Source organism: Oreochromis aureus, linkage group 16 (genome assembly GCF_013358895.1).
Source record: "Oreochromis aureus strain Israel breed Guangdong linkage group 16, ZZ_aureus, whole genome shotgun sequence".
Taxonomy (NCBI): Eukaryota; Metazoa; Chordata; class Actinopteri; order Cichliformes; family Cichlidae; genus Oreochromis; species Oreochromis aureus.
This window is the reverse complement of record NC_052957.1, coordinates 33371663-33395152: the sequence shown is the minus strand read 5'-3', so window position 1 is coordinate 33395152 and position 23490 is coordinate 33371663. Positions and strand designations below refer to the sequence as shown.

General features: G+C 42.4%; 2 protein-coding genes across 3 annotated transcripts; one reads left to right on the top strand and one right to left on the bottom strand.

The window, feature by feature from the left end:
- Positions 1–97: 97 nt before the first annotated feature.
- Positions 98–9679, bottom strand: ndufv3 (NADH:ubiquinone oxidoreductase subunit V3). The gene is made up of 4 exons (XM_031730337.2): positions 9449–9679; positions 7118–7223; positions 4010–4834; positions 98–391 (listed from the first exon to the last, which is right to left on the bottom strand). Exons 1-4 carry the CDS (start codon positions 9491–9493, stop codon positions 225–227), a joined length of 1143 nt encoding a protein of 380 aa, XP_031586197.2. The 5' UTR covers positions 9494–9679; the 3' UTR covers positions 98–224.
- A 3445-nt stretch (positions 9680–13124) lies between these two features.
- Positions 13125–22290, top strand: wdr4 (WD repeat domain 4). Of its 2 annotated transcripts, XM_031730339.2 has the most exons (11): positions 13125–13260; positions 14543–14611; positions 14813–14959; positions 15045–15201; positions 15365–15477; positions 15567–15627; positions 15993–16097; positions 17758–17822; positions 19514–19700; positions 20443–20512; positions 21930–22290. In XM_031730339.2, the coding sequence occupies exons 1-11, from the start codon at positions 13178–13180 to the stop codon at positions 22115–22117; spliced, it is 1245 nt and encodes a 414-aa protein (XP_031586199.2). In that variant the 5' UTR covers positions 13125–13177; the 3' UTR covers positions 22118–22290. The 2 variants fall into 2 exon arrangements, with proteins under 2 accessions (XP_031586199.2, XP_031586201.2); XM_031730341.2 differs by lacking the exon at positions 14813–14959.
- Positions 22291–23490: the final 1200 nt, after the last annotated feature.

Here is a 23490-nt window from a genome sequence, read left to right as displayed (position 1 = left end):
AAAAGCATGATAAAAGAACTGTTTGATCTTTCCCATTTCTTTATACACCAATTGCTTTATATAAGACAAAACAACCAAGTCAGGCAAAAAACAGACCTCAATTCTTAAGTGTGGACTTTAATGATTTACTTTAAAAACAACAGAAGTAGGGGGACAATGAAAAAAAAGACACACTGCCATCACTGTCATCTTTAAGCCATAACTTATGGTCCTATCAGCTCTTTTTAGTGCCTGGGTGACGGCTTGCCAGAGGAGGGCTGAGGGAGACGAAACTTGGCCATCTGCAGATCCAGGTCTGCGAATGTGTAGGGGTTGTAGCTGTGGTGCTGGTAGTTTTTGTAAGTGCTGTTATCAAACGGTTCTTCTGGCTCCAAAGGCGCAGCCGCAGCTTCTGCAGTAAGGAGGGGGAGGGAAAGAAAGATGTAAGAAAACTGGTAGAAGGGTGAGCTTTACAAAATGTCGTGTATGGGAACAGAAATAAAACAAGGTCAGTTAATGCAGTACTAGGTTTAGTCCTGTATCCCTGTTACTGATTTTAAAGTAACAACTGCTGCTTGAAGGGCTTCATCACACCACATTTGATAAGTTCTAAAAATGAGAACAAAGATGCAGTTTTGTTCGTGTTTTTTGAGGGGACTGCACATTTCCACATTACTCATGCTAACACAAGGAGATTTTTTACAATGGCAGCAACCCCCAATGGAGTGTGGAGACACTGGCATAAAAAGCATCAAGGATCATGTTTGTGACTGGAAAAAGGATGTCAAGATTAACATGTTTCCACAGAGTAAAACAGCCCATACCAGAGAAAGAGTGATACTGCAGAGGTAAGAAAAGAAATGGAACAAAACATGTCAAAATCATGACGTCTGACACCTGCACAGCACTATGTTACTCTTGAACAGAGATACAAGATAGAACAGTTTCCTGTAAATCTGCCAGCATGCTGTGACAGTAAAGTTAAAAACTTTTTTTTCACCTTCACTTATCCAATATGATTCCAGATAAATGAAAAGAGTTAAAAAAAAAGAAATAAACAAGTGGTGCAATTAATGACCAAGGTGAGGAGTGGGGGGGAGGAAGGTTACTTCAGGAAGCAGGAATACAGTCTTGGGATGTGTGGGACACTTCCCATCTAACAGCTGTGTAGTTGGATCATCTGAAACCCTGTGAAGAAACTACAGCAACGGCCTTGATGTAGGATTTGCACTCTTTTTCTTCTTTGGGCCTCAAACAGTTTTTTAAAAAGGCCTGCAATCCTGATTCCTGAAGTACTCTCACCAACTCCAGCCACTCCCAGCTTCTCCTCGTCCAGCTGCTGTTAGGGAAGAGCAGTCTATTCCACCTACACTACAATCATGAGCCACTGATGCACCAGGCACAATGATCTGTAACCCCAACATTACTTGAGGCACCTGTAACTCACAAAGATAAGGGTCCAAATGAGCCCGACCTTAACATGAGAAAAATAGCAGTCAACTACTCTGTGAGGGAAAATAGACACTGTTAGGACTCCTAGGACAAGAAGAATCAAACTGTGAAAAAGTTCAGTTGGTCACAAAGTCAAAGGGAAGACTGCAGGAGCAGGTTTAGTGTAGCAGTGTGCAAGAAGCAATTTTATCTGACGACAAACCTTTAAACAGATACACGTTTGTCCTTGATCCTCCACAACAATTAACTTCAGTTTGAGTATACAAGTCAAGTAAATCCTCCAACAGTAGCACAACGGAGAGTATGGATGAACCGAGCCAAAAAGCTCTACAAGCATCGACCCACAGCGTGTACAGTAGAAAGCAGAACTAGAGAAGAACTACTTATTCCAATTTAAAATGTTTCTAACATGATTAACAGGAATAGTTAAGATTCCATCTTGTAGTATACACTACCGGTCAAAAGTTTTAGAACACCTGAATTTTCATTGGAAATTATGCAGTTCAATGTCTGATTGCACTCTGAAATGAAAGCACGGTACAAATGAGCAATTGGAGTTAAAAAAGAAATCATGGAATCAGTTTACACACTAAAACATATTCTAAACTTTGACTCAAAGTAGCACCTTTGACAGATATAACAGCTGAACACACCTGTGGCATTCGGTCTACAATAGAAATCAAATATTCTCCCATATCTGTAGCAGAAGTTCCCATAAATGTGGACCTTGTAGGTTGGTTTGCTTCCACTCTTCTGTCCAGTTCATCCCAAACCAGCTCGATGGGGTTTGGGGCTTAATACGATCACTATTAAGCTGTTGTCCTGTGAGCTGCCGATCACACAAGGTGTTAACTCTCAGAAACTTGTCCTCTGATTCAGGTGTGTCTTTGGGTCTGCCAGACCTCACAGTTTGTTTCTGAGCCTTTGGATGGTGAAGGAAACTGTGCTCACTGACACCTTGACTTTCTTTGCAGTTTCTCTGTAGCACAGACCCACATTTTTAAGTGTTATGATGGTCTGTCTCTCTTCCATTGTTAATTGCCTGTTTCTCGCTATTTTTGTAGCAACACTCTACTTTCTGCAGTACAATACTGTTCAACCGATGCTCACGAGGGTATGGTACCACAGTGTGTTCCAACACTGCTTTTATTCACACAGGGTGGGAAATAATCCAGAAAGGTTGGAACACCTGTAGGAATTAGTAGCAGCAGCTTTCAAGGCTTGATCAGCCTCCATTGGTGCAGAACAGCTTTAAACGGTTAACCCATGTTGTGTTCCCTCAAAAAGGCCTTTGTGTATAATTCTGAAATGTACATTATTTTACAGTCTTGGGTAACTTTTTTTTTTTTAAAACCTCTGACAGTTCACCACTTCCCTTTGTACATTTTCGAGCTGTTCATTGGACCTGAATGACTTGAACTGCAATAAACAACTGGAAGAAGTGGGCTGTTCTAAAACTTTGGACCGGTATTGTATATTTAAAAAAGAAAAAAAAAGAGAAGCGTTCCACATTAGAGAACAGTAACCACTGCAGCACAACTGAAATCAGCTCAACCTTTGTTCCCTATATGTCCACTAGCCATATGATCGCTTCAATGTTATTAGCAGGAAATAAGCATTTTAGCCATTCTGTGACTAGAGGGTGCAGGAGCTGCAGAAAACACTAACTGACATCATACACTCCAATATAATCTATCCCAGAAAGAACGAAGATAACGCAATGAAGCTTGCTTCTGTCACAAACATGATATTGTGCCAGTTCTCGTGTGCCTACAGTATGTTCCTGAGATGATTTCAGTCTTCTCTTTCTAGTCCTTCTTTTATTGTTTGCCACCACTAAATTGCCAAGCAGCTTGAGCTGCAAAGATGACCCAATTCTCCATAGAGGTTTTCATCCTGTTTACTTTTTCAGTTTTCTTATTTGGATGAGCAGAACTTTCAGGGAACTTAAAACAATCAGCATCAGAGTAAAGTTGGAATATTCTAAGAGTCTGGAACTAGGAACAACAAACCTCCGACGTTTGTCTGTAACCTGAACATCAATGTTGCCAGTGTTTTGGGGTTTGTCAGAGAAAGACAAGCTGCATATCCCAAAGTATGCTCTAATATTATAGACAAGTTTAAACTAGTGCATCTCCCGTATTTACGTTAGGATCTCTTTGTAATGACTTCGAATTTTATGAAGTTCTCTACTTTCTCTCCCATGTGCCTAACAAACTGAAATCCAAGGCAATCGGAGATATCGCTTTAGTTGCTGTAACATCTAAGTTAAGAAGATAAGAATAAACATTATTGTCCCACGTGGGAAATTTGTCTTGGACAAATGGTGCTAAACAAACCAGCACCTAGAGAAGCTTAAAGGAGGCCATTAAATAGAAAACACGGACGATACTTTTAAAATACAACATGAAGTGCTACACGTGAGGGGAGCTGCCGCCTGGTTAACAGAGCAACAGCACTCAGACTGTGTTTGGAGGCACAGGCAGAAAAACAATGGTCATTTCTAGAAGAGAGAGAGGTAAATAAATAAAAAGAGAGGGAGGTAAAGATTTGAGGGGCAGGGTAGTGTAGTGTGTACCCTCTGTCTGCAGTTCCTCTCCTGCAGTTTCAGTTACAATAGGAGCAAGGTCCATCTGCTCCTCGGTGCTCCCTGCACAGACTGAAGCTTCAGCCACAGCAGGAAGGGCATCTTCTGCTCCAGCTTCGCCTCCAGCCACAGCAGCAGCTTCAGCAGATGAAGACCTCGGGTCTTTTAGAGTTACAGCCTCACCAACGGCTTCGCCCGGAGCTTCTACTTGAGCATCAACAGGAAATGCAGCATCTTTTATCACTCCTGCAGCAGTTTTGGCTGAAACGTCAGACCCAGTCACCTCTCGAGTATTTTCTGAAGCGGCGATGATTTCAGGGCCCGACTTCACCAGCTTCTCAGAACCAACACTGGGTACCTTCACTGTAGCTTGAGCTGCTCCTAAGGGTGCTGGTGTTTCTACACCAGGTGTGATAAGAGCCCCATATTCATTCTGAGCTTCGTTAGTGCCTGCCTTTACTTCTGTGACTGTGACCCTCTGGGGTTCTGCCTCTGGTGCAAAGCTCTTGATTTCTTTCTTCATCTGTGCCTGCTCATCCTCAGAGTCAGAGTCTGAATCGGAGTCGGTAGAGTCTGAATCGGAGTCGGTAGAGTCTGAATCGGAGTCGGCTGCTGGTTCAGCAGCTACTTGCTCACTGGCAGCAGGGACAGGAGTGACGGCTTGTGCAGCTACAATGCTTTCTGCAGTGGAGACAACCGCTGGTCCCGTTCCATCTACAGACTGTGCTGGGAAACATCCAAGCCCTGAAAGTCTAACTGGGAATTCAACTGCTGTCTTGTAGGCTAACAGGTTTGCTCTCTCATCTGGAGCCTCTGCTGCTGAAGAAAATGGTAAATATAAAATGAGCATAATAAAAATAATATATTCAATTTGCTTGGTGGGTGTGCATTCAGCAACTCCTTTTAGATACTTTTAAATCCCACTTTGAAAAACAACAGAAGTAGGGGGAATTAAATGTACTTCCCCAATCCCATAATCTGGAACTGTTACCTCAGATTATTTTATACATAACAGAACATCGTTTAAACATTTGATATGTTTTCTGACATATCTTACAATTTTGTGAAAAAAATAAGCTTATTTTGAATTTGATGACAGGAAAGTGTTACTAAAAAGAAATAGCAGGGGAAACATTTTGTAACTGATTAGTTTAACTGGCAACAGGTCAGTGACATGATTGAAGAGAGCATCTTAATGAGGTAGAATTTCACCAGCTTCTAAAATCTGCCTCTGCAAATTGTGGAACAATTTCAGAATAATGTAAAATTATGGAGACTTTGATATCTCGTCAGCTGCAGTTCACGGCATCATCAAAAGAATCAGAATGAAGAGAATCTCTATGCTTAAGGTACAATGCTGTAAACCAATATTGGATTTTTAGGGCTTCAAGCTGCACAACATCAAAAACAGGCATGAACACAGAAGAGAAGAGGGACGACCAAAAGCCTGCATCTCTGAGGAGGGGGGGGGGCATTAATGACTTTGGAGCTGACAGCTTTCACCTATGGAAAGGTGAGGTGTGCAGTAGGACTGACAGACGGGTTCAAGGTTGGGGTGGGGTTACATGGGACTGGCTCTGAGGACCTTTTTGTTTACAGTGGTGATGGACAGGTTTGCTGATGAGGTCAATGAGGAATCACTGTGGACTTAGATTTTTACAGACAGAACAGGAGGAAGTGAGCCTGGAGAAGGTTCTGAACAGAAGAGGAATGAAAGTCAGTAGAAGCACGACAGGAACACGTGTATGAATGACACGAACACAGAATGGTAAAAATGCGAGGAGCAGAGGGAGCAAAGGTGGAACATTTGACACACCAGGGGTCAACTATCCAAACAACAGATAATGCACAAGAGAGATGAATGGTAAAGGCACTGGTTCTTATATAGCACGTTGCACAACTTGCCTCATTCACACAAGCAAATGCTTTTTCTATGCAAGTGTTTTCTATTTAATATTCACATTCATGCTCTGACGCGTTGGGGAGCAACTTTGGGTTCGTAGCTTTCCCAAGGATATTTAGCATGCAGACCAGGGATTGAACCACTAACCTTCAGATTAGTAGATGACCTGCTTTACAGCCACCCCAGGTGAGAGTGCAGGCACGGTGGAGTGGGTGAAAAAGAGCACCAGAGGTCATACATCACAGAAGGATCACAGCAAGAGCCGAAGGGAAGGTTTACAAGACGGTAGTGAGACCTACTATGGTTTGGAGATGATGGCAGTAACAAAGAGGCACGAGGTACAACTGAAGCTGAAGATTGTAAGATTTCAAGTCATCAGGAGTGACAGAATTAGAAATAAATACATCAGGTTGAGCAGATTGGAGACAAAGTTAGAGAAGCAAGGTTGAGATGGCTTTGACATGCAGGAGGGATCGAGGATATACCGGACAAAAGACGTTCAATATGGAGCCAAGAGGAAGACCTCAGAGAAGACTGACGGATGTAGTGAAGAAGGACACGGAGGGGATCGATATGACAGAAGGGAACAATAATCCCCTGTGGCCACCACTACAGGGACTAAAGGGACTGACCAAATAAAGAGCATTATCATCAAGGATCTACGGCTCATCTGGGCTCGTACCAATGTTTAAGAAAGACAAAATAAAACTATTTAGCTGGCAACCAATGACAGGGATTGTTTTATTTCCCATTTTTGTATTAAAAGGAGCCGGGGAATGTTGATTATCAAGAAATAACATGTTTAAGATCATTCAGACTAGCTTCGTACAAATTTAGAAAAATGGCTATTAGACAGAAGAACCGCAAAACTAATGACAACATGTCACAATCACAGTAAAACAGCAGCTTTATCTCTTACAGACTTACACTGAATTCAATTAAAATGATTAAAATGTACCACATGCTCTAAAATGTAAAAATCATATGGCACATTACCTTCACTGTGGAAAGATGTGCATGTTACACTTTAAAGGCATCATAATTTAAAGTACACATATTCTCATCGTGCACATATGTATTATTGTAATTATTATTATTGTAAAAATATTGTAATTCAATGAATGAACAAAAGAAACCACCCAACACAACTTAAAAAGCCACAGCGTGTTAACAGAACCCAAAGGTCTGATTCTTGCCTGCAGTCTTGATCTTCTTCCCAGGTTTTGCTGGTTTTTCAGTCTTGGTGCAGAACGAAGCAGCTGGGAAACTCTTCAGGATTCCCAAGTTCTCCAACTGGAGACGCTGCAGAAGAGTACAGAACCACACATTCAGGCTCGTTTTTGTGATAATTTCACTGGTTCTCACAGTGTCCTATTTTCTTAATCCTGACTGAAAAGACCAGACACACATTAACTTTTTTTATAGTCACTTTAAGTCTATCTGCACCATTTTTGCATCCACCACCACTAAGCATTTATCTGACCAAGGTTAAAGTCTGCCATGAAGAGGAAACTGCCTGAACACCATCAACACTGTCCACAGTGAAGTGAGTTTTACATTGTCATGGTCTGAGAGGGTGACGAGCTAATAAGAAACCTCTGGTCTACCTCCAAATTCTCTGACTTCACCTCAAACCAACAACGAGTGTGTCAGACTTGGACACACTAGGGCACAGGCTCCAGCCCTCAACAGCCAGTGTCCTGAAACCTTTAAATGTGTCCCTGCTGCAACACACCTGAATAAACTATGATCCTTAACACACATCAAACATGGTTTTAGAATGGATAGAGCAGGCTAACATTACACTTACTGAATATCCTTCCCAAAGATCCCAACTTCAACCTTATTGAAAATTTGTGGACTACACTTACAAGTTGGATCCATCCTAGGAATCCAACCAATTTAAAAGAACAAAACCAATTGTGCCAGAAAGACTGGTCAAATAACCAGTCAGAATTATGCCAGAGGTTTACTGGTGGCTACCAAAAGCATCTGGTTGAGGTGTCAGTGTATGCATATATTCAAGCCAGTATGTACATTTTTGACTCTGTATGGAAAATCCAAAATGAATTCAAACTTTAAAGTCATTAAAGATATATGCTGTACAATCATTCCACCCTGGAAAACAGAACAAGTCAAATTAGCGTGACATTCATGTCCAGTGATGAGCGAATGTAAACTTCTGACCTAAACTGTACACACTGCTCCTTTTGAGCACTCTTACTTAGACTGATCAATTGTAACATTATAATCATCTTCCTAACATAGTATTGGTCCTCCTTTTGCTGCCAAAGTAAACCCTGACTTCAGGCCGAGGCATGGACTACACCAGACTCCTGATGGTGCAGTGTGGAAACTGGCACCAACACGTTAGATCCTTCAAGTCCTGTAAGCTGTGAGGTGGGACCTCCATAGATCTTACTTTTCTGTCCTAAACATCCCACAGATGCTCGATTGAACTGAGATCTTGAGAATTTGGAGGCCAAGCGAGCACCTCAAAATCATTGTTGTGAACCTCAAACCATTTGTGATCCATTTTTGATGTGTGGCAGCATGCATTATCCTGCTGAAAGAGACCTCAGCCATCAGAGAATACCCACAAAGGCTCACGTTTTCCTAGCAGAACATTGCCCAAAGCATCACACTGCCGTCACCACTTGGAGATGCTCTGACCCCGTCGTCTAGCCGTCCCACTTTGGCCCTTATCAAACTCACTCAAATCCTCACGCTTCCCCGTTTTTTCCTGTTTCCAGCACATCATCCTTGGGGACAAATGTCCACTTACTTCCCAGTATATTCCACCTATTAATGGTAGCAAAAATCAATATTTTTACTTCACATGTCAATGGTCATAATGTTATGCCTGATGAGTGAATTCATCTATTCATAAAATCAGACTGTGAAGACATTTTTGCTTTATCATGTTCGTTTATCACCTATTTTATCATGTCACCGAGGAAAGCTAAAAGACATACTGTCGCGCAAGGAATGCTGGGACCTCTACAAAGGAGAAACCCAAACAGCCATCCCACAACATGGAAGACCCACCACAGGACAAGACTCAGCTGTACACCTGCACATAAAGGATGCCGATGATCTCATTTTGGACCAAGGGACGAGAAATACATGAGGACCATCTGACACGAGCCATCAGTCACCAACAAGTCGTAGTTTTGTGCCTGTATGCTGTGCAATCAATCCACCCTAAAAAAAAAAAAATCAGTCCTAACCGTGATAAAACTAGCTAAACTATCACAGAGCACAGAGATCATTTATTTCCCCCTTTTCAAAGTAGTTCGTCTCTTTCCAATAACAACAGGAAAGAACGATGTGACCTGTAACTGTGACAGTTTCAGGGTCATGTGTCGGTGCTGCGGCTGGCCTGTCCTGCTCCGACAGTTGCCGTCTGCTCTGTACTACAGACGCCAGCGTTGATGTGACTCAGTCCATGTGTTGTATCTGTACTAGTACAACTAAACACACCACCGGCACAGTAAAACCCTGAGAGGTAGTACAGTTCTTGTTACCTTGAGAGAACCCAATCGTCCTATGCGAAGCAAGAAAGTCGCCATTTCGTGTTCCCAATATTATTCTCCGGTCGGAAACTGGGGTTAAATACAACAGTTCCGTGATACCAATGGGACTTTGAAAAACAATGTTTTGATTTTAAAAGATTTAAAAGCAACGTGATTTGATAGGCCTTCTTTTTACTTTTACTATATAGTGATTTAGCTTGTGTCAGTGCAGGCATTTGGAGGCTTCTCCTCGAGTAAATAAGCGAGACTCACTCTTGTTCGCCTGCTGCCTTTAGGGGGCGCCACAGCCGATCACCTGCCTCCATCCCATCTATCCCCGCGCCCTCCTCGAAACAATCTGAAACCCATCTCCACAGTGACGCCTGCTGGACAATTTGGCTGTGGTCACAACTGCTTTTTATACTGTGACAGTAAATAACTCACAAACAACAAACAAAAATATTGAGACTGTTAAAGACAACAGGCTGTGATTGTAATGGATAGCGTGCTTTAGCAAAATACTCCCTCTGTTAACAATCGTGCTGCTCACAATAAATCAGTTTATAAAGTAAAACATACAGAGAGAAGACTGCTGTGTTTGCTGCAATAAGCACACAGATTTCCAGCTGTATTTCCAAGTAGGATTCAGCAGGTCGGAAAACCCTAAAACTGGCTGTGATGGCTCCACATAGGGAGAAGGATCGACTCACGATAATTTCTAATGTGAGCTTCTGTAGATTTTCTTTATGCACATGCTGTAATCTGCTGACCTGCTGCTCTTTGTGTCTTTAAACAATTGAATTCAACAAGATGTCAGCCGTTTCATGCCCTACACTGACACTATACAGTTTATACTGTCTTTACACTTCACAGTATACAGCTGGAGTTCAGTGAATTAATCTAAGCATCATCATCTTAAATACAAATTCATCTCTGCCAGACTTGATAAAACCTAAATCTGAGCATGAGCACCACAGCCACTGTGTATCAGTCCAACACAGAGCTTTACTGTGTTGGACTCACTCGCTACAATTACTGGACTCTAGACACTGTCACTTCAGACAATGCCAATTTGAATGCTCACTGCACATTTACACAAACTGTAAATACTAAACTATTTGTTTTAAATTCTCTTAATATTTTTAACACTTATAGTATTTTTATTGGCCCTGTGACAGACTGGCGACCTGTCCAGGGTGTACCCCGCCTCTCGCCCTATGACAGCTGGGATAGGCTCCAGCGCCCCCCGCGACCCTGAAAAGGATAAGCGGAAGCGAATGGATGGATGGATGGTATTTTTATTACATTTTTTTAATTTTAGTATTATTATTTTCTTTAATATACATGTATACTTTATATATGTTCATGTAAAGTTGGGGGACACAAGTCTAAGAATTTCATTACAGGTAAATGTTGCTACAATGTTATCTGAATATGACAATAAACTTGAACTTGAGTTAAACTGCAGCTAGTCTGTAGATGCAGTTTTTATTTCTTTCTTGTTTTTGTTTTCTTTTTTTTAACAGACTGGTGGAACTCTGCTGATCTTTACTTATGAGAAACTCTGCCTTTCTAAAGCAGAATTTATGGCGTAGCAAGCCACCTCCCAGTCTGTTGGTGGTCCATCTTCCTGTAGAGAGCTCTTTTGTCAGTGGCTGTCATTGTACAAAGCATGTGGAATAACCAGTCTGTGGGCCACTGTTGCTTGTGCTGTACAAAGTAAGCAGCCGGGGCGGTGAAGAGGGAAGATATACGAAAGCCCTTTTTTCATGAGTACCTGGAGAGCTGAAGTGAAACTGACTGTTAACACAATGAAAAAATGTCCACGACAGATGCTGTCTATGCTTTTCTTGCTGTATGTTTTAGTTTTACATCAGCTCCCAGCGATGTACAATTAGGATCTTAAAGGATTTCATGGGAGCACATCTGAAGTGGGTGAACAGCTTCCTCTTGCTGTCAGAATAAAAACATGTATGTAGACAGACGTGTTTTTGGGACCGTATATTATGCTTTAGCTCTTTTTATACCCAATCATGTCACTGACCTGGCCAGTTAACATAATCAATGGCAAAAGCTATTTCTTTTGATGTCACTTACTTTTCCAGCTATTTGTTCTCCCCATCCCAACTTTTAAGAGTTGATAACAAGGAGCAGACGGCTGAGTTTATTAAACTCCACCGAGACAGCTGGTGACACAAATCTGAGGGCTCCCATTTCACAGCCGCTCACTTCCAGCCTTCTCGGTCTTCGGAGGACTTGGCCCACGTAGACTGTGAAGGCCAGGTCCCCCGAAGGATGCAGCTCCTGAATTGAGACACAGCTAATGTAGGCTTTAAGGGTCCTCCGTTCCAGGCACCTGAGGACCAGGTGTCCCACCAGCAGGGTCCACAGAGACATTACGATAAAAAGTGTTTTGCCTCAGTTGTTGCCAACTGTGCTGATGTGTTGAGCCATCCTGCACAAAGAGGTGCCAGAAAAGAACTTTTTTTTTTTTTTTACATAAAAACAACACTGTCACAGACATGAATAAAACTGAGGGTGCAGTGTGCTCAAAAAAAGGGGAAAAAATCAAAGTACAGGTCAGTCTGTCTCCCAGTGAGGGTGGAGCTGTACCAGTTTTGGATTCAATCCCCCGGGTCCCTTGGTTGCCAGGGAGAGGGAGTTACACAGTTACTCATCCTTTATCTAATCTTAAGCTCTTTTACCCTAACCCTCACATACATATACCCTTTTGGACATACTGGGGGCAACTCAGGGTTTGACATCTTGCTCAAAGATACTTTGACACAGGACAGGAGGGGCGAGGGATTCATCCACCAACCTTCCAAATCCCATTACTATTTGAGCCACAGCCACAGTTGACAACTGTTGACAACAGACCCAGTTTCTTATGAGGCTTTTCTGTCACTAGGTCTTATGGAGAAATTTAACCAGCACCTTGCTCTATTTCACAAGGGAAACTTCATTTAGAGCTTGCTTGCGTTGCCCTGGGTATCCCTCCCTGTGACTGGATGTGAGATGCCATCTCAGTAACATGGTGCAAGTTTCCCACAAATGCCGTTTAAAAAAGTATTCACTGCTGGTATCCCCTTGGGTATGATGGATATGAGGAAAACTGTAACAACAGATGCCTTGTTGACAGGGTGGCGCTGTCATGCTGCCAGTGCTCACATATAAACTGCCTCGAGCTGTTGTACATATTTCTGTACAGCCTGCCTGCGCTGGGCACAATGAAGCAATGAGCCATTCACTAAAACAACAGACCCTAAACCTGTACAACAGCATCACAGCAGTGTTAAAATACCTCAGCAATAAACTTCCCCACCGTGTTTCTGTCACAGTGGACACCTTTCCCTTACCAGGATTACTCTACAGTCCCGTTTGTCAGTCAGCGGTGTGGAACCTGCTCACGGGGATCTGTTTATGTAACGCAGGCCCCACCGTGAACGCCCCCTTCAAGACGAAAACTGTGTCTTGGTTATAAAGTTGTGTTTCTGTCGTGTGGTCATGTGCTCATCCAAGCTAAGCGCTACCTGTGCTGGAAGTATGAACAGTCTTTAAATCTTTATTTTCAAGGTTTCGCTCCGACTTTAAGCGCTTTTTACTCGTCGTTCTTCTCCCGTTGACACGGCCGCGCTTCTTATGTGCGTACTCAAGGGGCGTTCCGTGACGTATTTCGTACGCGACAAAATACGGCAGTTTCCCGTCGCACACATGGATGCCCAGTCGCATTAAGCAGTCATGAGTGCTGTAGGTTTTTGTGGAAACTGGATTATTGTCACCTGCGACAAAAAACTCTTTGCAGTCCATACAAAGGAAGCCAGGTTTGAATGACTTTAAATCTCTTTCTTTGGTTCCAACTTGTTCCAGGCGCTCCGTGTTAGAAATGCTCGCAGCTCTTCACGTTAGATCGAATACACTGGAACATGGACGTATGGTTAGCTTGCTTTCAGGGCTTTCTAAAACAGGAGGTTATACTTAATGTTGTTAAAAAAATAAAAGAAGAAGAAGTGCGGGCTACCCTTACACCCCACTCGGCCAAGGGCTATCCTTGCTGAATCCATACTTGTGGATAACCATACAAGAAAAACAGTGGACAGAGGGCAGTTCTTGTTTTTTGTGTAGAGATGTGTAAATCATGACACATCGATGTTTTGAAATGAGAAAAACAGCCACGTACGAATTACACTTGGTTCCACAAAAACGTGTACAGGGATCAGTACATTTTTGCAGTGTTGCTCCTGTGCACATGAACAGGGAAGTGATATAAAACAAGCTGAAAGCTCTCAGCTTTAATTCGAGGGGTTCCTCCATTTTCACAGGGTCAACAGAAACTGAGCTAGCACAATTATAAGGGTTCTTTTAAACATTAGATTAACATCCTCTGCAGTCAATGACTGCCTGAAGTCTGGAACCGATGAACATTAGCGAATAGTTTCCTCCTTTGAGATGCTCTGCAGCCTGCCACCACCTTCGGTTGCTGCAAACCCTCTGAGTAGATTCATCATGGGATCTTTTCACTGACTGACTCTAGCAGTAATAAGTCTAACTTCTTTTTAATGTGATGCTATGAAGAAATGTTTCTTCACAGGGTATAGACTTGATGTGTTTTTTTTTGTTGTTGTTTTTTACGCATATCACGTTTTACTGAACAAACCAGAGAATTCTGCCACTGCTGTAGTTCTCCTGGTTGAGCTATCTGTATATGGAAACTGAGATCTTGTTACAGTGGCCTAGGTTTGCTTGGTGTCTGGCAGCCTTTGATCTCTTTCTGCTCCTCTTTAAGTGTTGCTATCTACAGATAAAATGTTAAAAAGTAACAAATTGTTGGTACATGTTTAGGTTTTTGCTCTCTTATAAGCTTTTTATTCTTTACCAGCCCAATGAAAGCACTATTTCATTTGCATCAGCAACTCGTGTTGGGACACATTAACATGAACTTAATCCAAATGCAACACTTTTAAATAATAGGAACACAGAAACATGTCATCTGCCAGCTGTTCAGTTACTTTATTGCAGGTGAAATATATGATTGTTGAGTGGATAAAGGGCAGAAGAATTTCAGATTGAATTGTAACTAATTTGCTCTCCTGTACTTGATCGCAGAGAACCATTTGTGTTTGACTGCAGCACTGCTGAGAAGAAGCCTAAGAATACACAGGATGAGAAGAACAGGTATAAATGGGCTGGTAATGTGTTTGTATTGTGCAAATGAAAACAAGGATACGAACAAGAGAAATAGACAAAAATTGTACAGGCCAGTTAAGAGTAGACTAGAAGCAGATTTATGCAGCATTTAGACTTCTGTGGGAAATCTCGCAGAAGTTTAAATCAGGCTTTAGTATATAGCTGTAACATATCTGCTCTGTTCATCAGTGATGGCGGTTCCTCAGAAGAAACAGGAAGTGATAAAGTCCTCGCCTTTGCTGTATCTCCATCTGGAAAGCTGCTGGCACTGAGTGATGACACCAAGAGACTAGTTCTGTTTAGCTGTGAGCCTTCATGGCACTGTATCAGCATCAGGTATGACTTCACCTCTGTCACTCAGTTTCAGCAGCTTCATCTACTGCACAGAAGTGTTCAGAACGGCGCTGTGTGTGTCTAACAGGTGGGTGGTGAGGAGGTGCACGTCCCTGGTGTTTACCCAGGCTGAGGATGAGCTGCTGGTGGCGGACAAATCAGGAGATGTGTACGCTTTTTCGGTGGTTGAGCCACAGAAAGAAGGCGAGCTGAAGATGGGCCACCTATCCATGCTGCTAGCTCTGGTAAGAAACACCACTATCATTCAGTGCCATATAAATACATTTATAAAACGAAGCAGTGTTTTGGCTGCTGATTCCTCACGGTGGATAAACGAACATGTTAACACTAACAGTATGTGTGTTTTATCAGAATTTGTGTTAAAGGTGCTTTTGTGCCGTCTTTCAGACAGTGTCGCTGGATGACAAGTACATCATCACAGCTGACCGTGATGAGAAGATCAGAGTGAGCCATCTCAGGTCTCCATACAACATCCAGTCCTTCTGCCTGGGGCATCGTCAGTGAGTGTGTTAACAGAAAGAGGAAACACCGTCTGTGCACAGTTTCACTGTAGCAGGTTTGCTTCAGTGTTTTTTGTGTGTTCTCTCAGGTTTGTCAGCGCCCTGCAGATCCTGTCCACACATCCACACTGGCTTCTGTCTGGATCAGGGGTACGTGACATTTAACATGAAGTCTGATCTCTCAGTATATGTGTGAGTTTTCTCTGCAGTTTGTCCCACTGTTGTAAAGCATGCCAGGCCAATGTTACCTGTCATGGGCAGGTCTCTATAAGCTTCACTCTACATCAACATTAAAAAAAAGATCAATCTGTTTTGCTTTTTGGGCCGTCTTGTTTTGTGTCCTTTCACACACTGTATTCTACTGATGAACAAATCATGTGAATGAGACTGAGGGGAAAAAATAACAAGTCAAAGCCAAAAAAATGCACATTTGCTGGGGTTGAATTTTATTGAAGTACTTTGACTGATCAGATAAAAATCATGTGCAGTTGAGTGTCAGTGTGCTTCTTCACCAGGATGGGACTTTGAAGCTGTGGGACTATGAATCTGGCTCTGAGCTGCAGAGCTGCGACCTCAGACAGCTTGATGAGACCACGAGCTCTGAGGCTGACAAAGACAAGGTATCCCGTGTGTTTCATCCTATAACACTGAGACTACAACACAGGTTCAGCCTGGCCTGACCTGTTTGGCTTCTCTAAAGCTGCACGATGTAGCTGGAGAAGAAAAATTAGCCTCAGAAGTGTTAAAAATGCATAGCGTGTGATCCACAAGGATAAACTAAGAATGACAAAAGTGTGCAGTGATGTGTGTAACGTCTGAGGACTGCATGTGCTTCAGTTCTGTTGGTGATGATTTACACAGAATTTATTAAGTTCAGCTTCATTTTCTTTCAAATAGCTTTCTGTGCACACAAATGTCTAAAAGTACATCCACAAATGTAACCTGCGTTCAAGTCCCAGTGTAACACTGGGACATCTGGGCTTCCACTCATACCTGCATTTTTATTTTTCAAATAAAGTGGCCTATAATGGTCCCTCTACTAGAAAGCATAGATTCACAAATTACAGACAGTACACAGTAACCTGTGAAGATTAATATATGGTTTAAATAACCTGCTGCTACATCCGGAAGTGTTTGGGATTTCTATTAAGCTAACACCAATGTTAGCCTGCTGTTATCAGAGAATGGTCAAATTAATTTCAAAGTGCTGTCACACTTTACCTGGATTATACCTATATTGAAAATATACTGTCTCCAGTTGAGCCACAGAGATGTGCTGTATAGATATGATGTTCCCTCTGCAGCGGTGCACTGACTGACTTTTCCCTGCAGAAAAACGCCCAGCATGTAGAAGCAGCTTAGCCATTTAATAATCTTTGTACCGTGTAGTGTCTGTAAATCTCTGTTTTCTAGTAGAGCTGTTTTGTTTATTTAGAAAAAGAAATGTCCACTTTTTGGGGGGGAAAAAAAGCAGGAAGCCCAGCTTTACACTGGGACTTGAACACAGCTTACATTTGTGTGGATCTGTGTGAAGCTGGCAGTGTGTCTCACAACCCCACGTGGGTGTGTGAGGTGATTCGCCCACTCACATTTAAGATGTTGTGAGAAGTGTGTGTAGTTTTAGATATGTGCACGCACTGACGGCTTTTTCAAAGAAAAATGATCCGATTTATGAAGCTGAACTTGAACTGTGATCACCATCTATTCAGCTTTGGGTACACGCATTTGTAAAATTGTTTTGTGTGTGCTCAAATTGGTTAGTATTTGTATGCAGATTGAAGCACACACTTGTGAGTCCTTAGATGTTACACACAAATCACTGCACACGTCCTCGTTTTTGCTGATGGATCATACTGTAGACATTTGTAGCACTTTTGAGCCAAACTTCTCTCCATTTCAGACAAAGGTGTCACTGATTACTGAAACCTGTTCAGGGACAAGTCTGAAACATTTCTTACTTCTTGACAATTGTTTGTGTGTGTGTGTGTGTGTGTGTCTGTTTGCTGCTGTACAGCTTTAGGAGACATCTGAATGTTTTCACTCAGATACTTGTTAAGAATACTCCTGACCACAAACATGCATTGCTTTTGGAAAACAGGGTCCTGAACAGTTAAATCCATGGATCACCAAACTCTGACAGCTGTCACGAGGCTTTGGAGTTATCTCACCAACCAAACCTTTTCATATTAGAAATCCTTAGACTGTCGAACAAGTCGCTTTGTTAAAAGGGCAAGTAGTCAGAGTGTATGTTTGTTTTTTTCTTTTCATTTTAATGCTCAGGATCCAACAGTGTGCCGAGTTACCAGCTCGACTGATGGTCAGTATGTAGCTGTGCAGTGTGACAGGTGAGTCCCTGTGTGTGGCTTTGTTGTTGTTGGACTGTGCGCTGCGTTCAGCTTTACAAGTGTATACAGCTAACATCTATCATAATGCTCAGTGGCAGGCGTGGGTTGTCCAATGTAAGGACAATGCTGGACAATACCTCCCACCCACTCTGTGACGTGCTGGCCAGTCACAGGAGCACGTTCAGTGAGAGACAGAGATTACCCATAATGCACCACTGAGCGACACAGGAAATGATTCCTGCCTGTGGATGTCTCCCTGTGCAGTAGTTCTACCCTTTTGCTCTACAGTAAAATAACAAATTAAGTTTTACAGGTTGGAGTAAAATCCCAATCATATATATTTCACCTCTGTTATAGTCTTGATATTTATAATTGAGCTTTTTGTATATATTAGAGCTATTTCTTATATATTAATAGATTAAATGCCGTAAAATCACCCACAATAATTATTTAATCTGAGCTGAGCACTAAATCGGATAAAAAGCCTGAGAAATCAGATAGAAACTCTAAAGGCTCGATGGATGAATGAAACTGTGGAGTGGTGTACTGAGCGATTCTGTTTAGGCTTCTGAGGAAGAGGCAGAGGAGTCACTTATGTGTGGTAGTTGGTTTAAGCTAGTTATGCAGGGCTTACCTTTGCTTTAACGATGAACAGTCTCTTGTTCTTCACCTCCTCCATCATGGCATTATTTTCCCATCCAGATCAAAAATACATGTAGCTGTCCTTACTTTGAAGGCTGTTATCTTGGCTGTATATGTCACTCTGTGAGGACGTTGCCACTTTCAGGGATGTAAATAAAGCTGCTGGGGCAGAAAATGGATCACACTTCTCCAAAAATCGTAGTTTCTTCTCATGTCTTCGTTTTTCCTCCATTGATAGATGATCCAAGTAGTCTGGGCTCAAGACAGATGGAGGAAAAAACAAACAAAACATTTTTGTCCTGCAGTACCACCGACTGTCCACTATCTGCGGTCACAGTGGAGTAATGTTTTGCCACTAGGGTCACATGACTGAAAACTAAACACAAGCACTTTGTGTGTTGTGAGAAGTGCAGTAAAGTCCAGCTCTTTGCCTTTACTTTCTTTGTTTATAACGATTTCTCCAAACATTAGATTTTCTACTCTTTTCTTCAGCCTTTATTTTGTTATCAAAATCAGTTGCACCCTGCTGACAATCCTGGGACCCACTGTCTATTTTTAGCTGCCAGCTCCCACCTACAGCAACTTTAAACCCACCCATCCTGTGTGATTTGTGCCGGGCTCCGGTCCCGGTGTCGGGCTCCAATGTGAATTGAACTATCAAATAAGACGTTATGTGAAAGTGTTTCATTAAATGGTACACAGGTAAGGTAACAGGAAATGTCGCTGTACCGCAGAGAGCCAACACCAAGCACGTCGTCCGCCTTTCTACACAACTACACATTAGTTCTGATTCGATCTCGTTTTTATTGCTTGACAAAAGTGTCAGTATATTTCATCATAGTTTGTATCCTTGTGCTTTAGTTTTTATTTAGTTAGCATCTGGCTTTTGTCAGGAAAAAAGTAGTTGACAGAAAAGTTATTAGTCAACGATATTAACACGTCTTTGCAGTTAAACTAAGCAAAGTCTCTGTAGGAGAAAATCCAGAGTTTCAGAATTAAATCTGGAGCCTTACAGAGAGGCCCCACTGATGCCTCCCGTGTGTTCTCAGGGTGCCCATACTTCAGCTTTTCACTCTGACTCAGAAGGACAATGAGAAGCTTGTGCCACACAGCAGGATCTCCCTGCCCTGCTGTCCCCTGGACGTGAACTTTGACCCGGAAGGACGACTGTGGGTGCTGATGGACTCTAGTGACGCACCACTTCAAATCTACTCACTGACACACAGCTCCTGGGAGGTACACTGCCATACATATTGAAAACTTCTCCTCCGGTTCTCTGTTGAGCATTATTTATATATATATATGTATATATATATATAGTAGTATATATATATATATATATATATATATATATATATATATATATATATATATATATATATATATATATGTAGTATGTGTATAGTATGTATATGTGTGTGTGTATATATATATATATATGTGTGTGTGTGTGTGTGTGTGTGTATATATATGCTTGTGTGTGTGTATTGAAGAAACTGCAACCAGATATTTTTAGATGATTGGAGTCTATATTGGTTACATTCATACATTGGTTACATGAGATTGGAGACTGGACATCCAGCATCCATACTGGGTATATGACAGTAGTTTTAAGAACTGAAAATGAGTTAGTGCCTTGTATCAAAAAGGACAAACTCAGCCAATGTCTGATGAAACACTCAGTGAATCAGATCCTATGACATGGGGCAGTACAGCAGTACCCTGTACCTTTATGGTTGCCATGGTGTTGTCCTCTGCTGGACACGTCTGTGCAGTTTCTCTCTTCCAGGGATGTTGGCCAACGTTTCAGTACATATAGTCTGTATTTTTAACATTCAGTCAGAAAAATGTTTCCTGATCATAGGTGCTGCTGCTCCTGTTGTTTACCATTTACTAATTTCCCTGTTTCATTCTCTCCCATAAATGTGTATGGGTGTGTTGACTCTGGCTGACCTGTCTGCTCTCTGGGTCCCTCTAGTGTGTTGCTCATGTACCTGAACTTAACAGAGTGACTAAAGCCTTCAGGCCACACTGGGAGACACTTGAAGGTGAGTTCAATTCAGTTTAATTTATTTAGCACCAAATCACAACACGAATCGCCTGAAGGTGCTTTATATTGTTAGATAAAGATTCAATAGTAATAGAGAGAAACCCCAACAATCATATGACCCCCTATGAGCAAGCACTTTGGCAACAGTGGGAAGGAAAAACTCCCTTTTAACAGGAAGAAACCTCCGGCAGAGGCAGGGTCAGGGAGGGGCGGGGCCATCTGCGATGACCATTTTAGGGTGAAGAGAGGAAGACAAAAACACACGCTGTGCAGGAGAGCCAGAGATTAATAATAACTAATGATTACATGCAGAGAGGTGTATAAACACATGGTGAGTGAAGAAGAAACACCCAGTGCATCATGGGAATCCCCGGCAGCCTACGTCTATTGCAGCATAACTAAGGGAGGATTCAGGGTCACCTGGTCCAGCCCTAACTATATGCTTTAGCAAAAAGGAAAGTTTGAAGCCTAATCTTGAAAGTAGAGATAGTGTCTGTCTCCTGAATCCAAACTGGAAGCTGGTTCCACAGAAGAGGGGCCTGAAAACTGAAGGCTCTGCCTCCCATTCTACTTTTAAATACTCTAGGAACAACAAGTAGGCCTGCAGTGTGAGAGCGAAGTGCTCTAATAGGGTGATATGGTACTACAAGGTCATTAAGATAAGATGGGGCCTGATTATTTAAGACCTTGTATGTGAGGAGCAGGATTTTGAATTCAATTCTGGATTTAACAGGAAGCCAATGAAGGGAAGCCAAAACAGGAGAAATATATCTCTCTTTCTAGTCCCTGTCAGGACTCTTGCTGCAGCATTTTGGATTAGCTGAAGGCTTTTCAGCGAGTTTTAGGACATCCTGATAATAATGAATTACAGTAGTCCAGCCTGGAATTAATAAATGCATGAACTAGTTTTTCAGCGTCACTCTGAGACAGGATATTTCTAATTTTAGAGATGTTGCACAAATGGAAGAAAGCAGTCTTACATATTTGTTTAATATGTGCATTGAAGGACATGTCCTGGTCAAAAATGACTCCAAGGTTCCTCACAGTGTTACTGGAGGCCAAGGTAATGCCATCCAGAGTAAGAATCTGCTTAGATACCATATTTCTAAGATTTTTAAGGCAATTATGACCAAGGAACTGACCTCCCAGCCCGTTGTTCCTTCAGTGCTGCTGGTTTCAGTCATTGTGCTAATGTACTGTTTATAAGATTGGGGAAACCTGCAGTCAGCTGAGAGTGAAGAATGGATGACTGACGAAATGTTTCTCCCACTGAAAACTCTTCGTCCAGGTGAACAGAATCAACTTTTTGGGATTTCCCTTCCTGGATGATTGAGCATCCATCAGGACATCTGTCAGTCATATTCTTCATATACTGATGCAGACATATACTTACTGTACCTTCTCTTACATACCAGCCTCCTTAAGGACCAATAACCGCTTTGAGCAGCTGCACAAGGTGACCTTTGACAATGTGGCGGTGTACCTCCAGAAGAAACAACAAAGGCTGGAGGAGCAGCAGCTGAAGAGGAGCGGGGGTCAAAGAGCAAAGTGCAACAAGAGGGCCAAGAAGGAAACTGAGGCGGTGACTCAGCCATTTGCCTGAAGACACTTTAAGAACATTTATTTCCTTTTTTTGATGCATTGATAAAATGTGTGAGCTTCACCACACAGGCCCGATGAGGGGTTTTCATGTTTGACTCATATTTCTGTCTTATTTTTAAAGAAAAATGTTGTAAAAACATTATCATTAAAGTCTGCCCTATGTTTCCACTATCACCAGTGAATGAAACATGCTGTTTAGGGAAATGCACCATATGCACTGTGCTCACGCTGTCTACGGGTTAGTTTGGCTCTCTGTTCACATTTTGAAGCAGGTTTCTGATTGCATGCATTCACACCAGTGTGTGGTGACAGCAGCTGAGGAATTGAAGATTTACGACTAAACTTTCTCAGGGTTTTCTGGTATTCTGCAATTGATGCATCATTGCGTTTACATATCCACTGGTATGTAGCCCACATGTATTATCACAGCAGGGCTGCTGTAAATCTAATGATGAGCTGATGTCAGCACTTCCACATGAGCCGTTGAACGGGGCTTCGTGTGCTCTGCCTTTTGGCGAAGCAGTTGGCCAGAAAGATTCGCCACATTCCCAGGGCTTCATCACACCATCACTAGTAAACGTGGTGGAGAAGACAGATGGTTTGAAAGAGGAGTGAAAGACGCCATTTATGTCCACTGTGAACGACCATCTTTGAAAAGAGGGCGGGGCTTACGACACCAACTGTCTGCCATCAGTATTCCAGTTTTGAGATCCTTCCCAGACACCTTAACGCCCACTCACGTCCTGTGCCTTCTGACCTCAGGAAATCACATGATAGGGTGGGGCTAGGTTTCACAATGAGTTCACCCAAAATCTTGTCTGTGACCTACACCCGTTTTCACACCTTGTCTCGTGTGATTAGGTAGAGGATCAATAGGGGGTCCATGTCCCTCTTTGCGCAACAAAGCAAAGAGGTGAGGAGGCGATTCCTTTTGGGCCAGGAAAAGTTTGGGACAGCAGGCCAAACAGGTTTTTTAGCTACTCGCCCACCTTCTGACGTCCGTGTCGCTTCCTCCAGTGAGGTGAGCTTGGAGGTTGGTAGAGAAAAGCCGGTATCCCAGATAAGAGCGGGGGTAAAAGCTCTTGCCCTTCATGGGGGAGCAACACTAGTTTTACAGCAGACAGACGAAGCTTTAGAAGTGTCTGGTGATCATACATCAGTAGACACTTGACATTTTGCTTGACACACAACAACAAAAACAAAGTGGAGAGTGAAAGACGCAGCAGATGGCATGGCGTACACACTGAAGTGACCCATGAAGTGAAGGAGGACATGCAGAGGGTGTGACAGAGGAGGATAGAGTAACATGGATGCAGATGATCCAGTGAGAGGGAGCAATCAAAAGAAGAAGGAAGATTTAGGAAGCATTTCGTT